Here is a 2,007-nt window from a genome sequence, read left to right as displayed (position 1 = left end):
CTATACAAATTTCCCTTGATCTTTCAGTCTGAGTAAAGCCATCTTTACCTCTTTGTTCCTTAGTGAGTATACCAGGGGATTCAACATGGGTGTGATCATTGTTTGGAAAATTGCCACAATCCTATCCATAACATGCTTAGAGCCTGGTCTTAGATAAATAATAAGACCAGGCACAAAGAAACAGAGGACCACAATGCAATGGGAAGCACAGGTCTGGAAGGCTTTGTATCTGCCCTCTGCTGTGCGGATCTTCAGGATAGCATGAACAATGGACACATAGGAAAGGAAAATCAGGAAGCAACATCCAGAGGCCACCACACCAATGTTGACAAAGATCACCATCTCATTGACTGAGGTGTCTGCACAGGCCAATTTGAGAATAGGGGGTGCATCACAAAGATAATGCTCAATCTGGTTGGGGCCACAATAGGGCAGGTGGAAGGTCAGGGCAGTCTGGGATGCTGACTGAATAACACCACTGAGCCATGTGCCTCCAGCCAGAAGGCTACAGGTTTTCCCGCTCATCATGGTAGCATAGCGCAGGGGATAAGTGATGGCCAAGTAGCGGTCATAGGACATGACTGTGTAGAGGAAACACTCAGTGCTCGCCAGACTATAGAAGAAATAAAGCTGGGCCACACAACTGTGAAATGAGATGGTCCAACCATCTGGGGAGAGGAGACCCATGAGTATCTTGGGCACAGTGACAGTGGAGAACCACAGGTCAATGAAGGAGAGGTTGGCTAGGAAAAAGTACATGGGAGTGTGGAGGTGTGAGTCCACCTTGATCACTAGCAGGATGATGAGGTTCCCCATTAAAGTGAGTGCATATATCACTGAGAAGATTCCAAATAGTGTTGTCCCCTGTTCGGGTGTATGTTGAATCCCTGTAAGGATGAATGTAGTCACAAAGGTCTTATTCCGTGTCTCCATTTAAATAGTCTTTTCCTAAAGAAGGAAAAATCATTGAGTTAACGGACAAACATTTTTAAACACCTATTATATGTAAAGCAGTTTACTAGGCATTTGGAAGAACTAATAGAAAAATGAAACAGTTCCTGTACTCAGTAATTTTATACTATCTTGAAGAAAGTAACATATGTACCTAAAATTATAGCAAGGGTTTAGAGTCAATGCTGTCTACATGTAATCTATGTGATCACTCCTCCTTTTATCTTCTACTCATTCATTTTCCTTATTAATTCTCCTATGTTCTCAGGCAATCAAGGGATGTTTTGATATTTTCTCTTAACTAAAATTGTAACATCTTTCTCATTACCACTAGCCTGTTTATTAATATTTATTAAATACACAAGATAAATCTTTTCCATAACTTTTTGCTCATCTCAGTACCAAGTTGTCTAATCTTCTAGTCTTAAATTAGCATGATTTTATTATGGAAAAATTTTTAACAATTAAACAAATAATAAGGCACAAATAATTATATACAATTTATGAACTCTGAGAAAGATCATAGGCATAGTCACTTCTAACCATCTCTGATATATGTGACTTCTCATCATTTCAAAAACACAAGACCATTTTTCAGTTCTCTCAGAATATCAATTAAAATCTCTTATCAGGAATTCATTTCATGTTTCCTCAAAATATAAGTTAAAATACGCCTCTTATGAAAGAAGCACTACCTTAAACATAGGATAGAAAAGATTATGATAAATAGAAACTTCTCTGAATGGAAACTGAAAACAGCTTTGAAGTTATTTGAAATAAATATTTGGATTTTACTGCCATCTCTCTTCTATCCCAGTTAACTGACAATTTCTATGGATCTGAGTGAATACAAGTTGGAGGAGCATAAAAATACAGTTTTAGTAATGGTTGAGTTTGATAAGTGGTAGAAATAAGAAGTGAGAAAGGAAAAAAAATACAGTGGCACTTGTAATCCAAAGAAAAGCTTTTCCCTCATGTTGAATGGGAGAGATGATACACAGAGAAAATTCTACAGGTTTTTTCAGACATTGAATGGGGAGATTCTTAAGATGGGTG

At 37.9% G+C, this 2,007-nt stretch overlaps 1 protein-coding gene across 1 annotated transcript; it reads right to left on the bottom strand.

Moving 5' to 3' along the window:
* LOC138147689 (olfactory receptor 10G7-like) lies at positions 1-1,642 on the bottom strand. The gene has a single exon (XM_069070264.1). The coding sequence runs from the start codon at positions 931-933 to the stop codon at positions 1-3; it is 933 nt and encodes a 310-aa protein (XP_068926365.1). The 5' UTR covers positions 934-1,642.
* Positions 1,643-2,007: the final 365 nt, after the last annotated feature.

The sequence above is a fragment of the Petaurus breviceps genome, unplaced genomic scaffold, assembly GCF_028583685.1.
Source record: "Petaurus breviceps papuanus isolate PSGF00001 unplaced genomic scaffold, PetGlider_PUasm1.0 90804, whole genome shotgun sequence".
Lineage (NCBI taxonomy): Eukaryota > Metazoa > Chordata > Mammalia > Diprotodontia > Petauridae > Petaurus > Petaurus breviceps.
The sequence above is the reverse complement of the archived record's forward strand: the minus strand, read 5'-3'. Positions and strand labels throughout refer to the sequence as shown.

Bases quoted from the DNA above. Each gene is read 5' to 3' on its own strand.
- LOC138147689 (XM_069070264.1), bottom strand. From the start codon at position 933: ATGGAGACACGGAATAAGACCTTTGTGACTACATTCATCCTTACAGGG.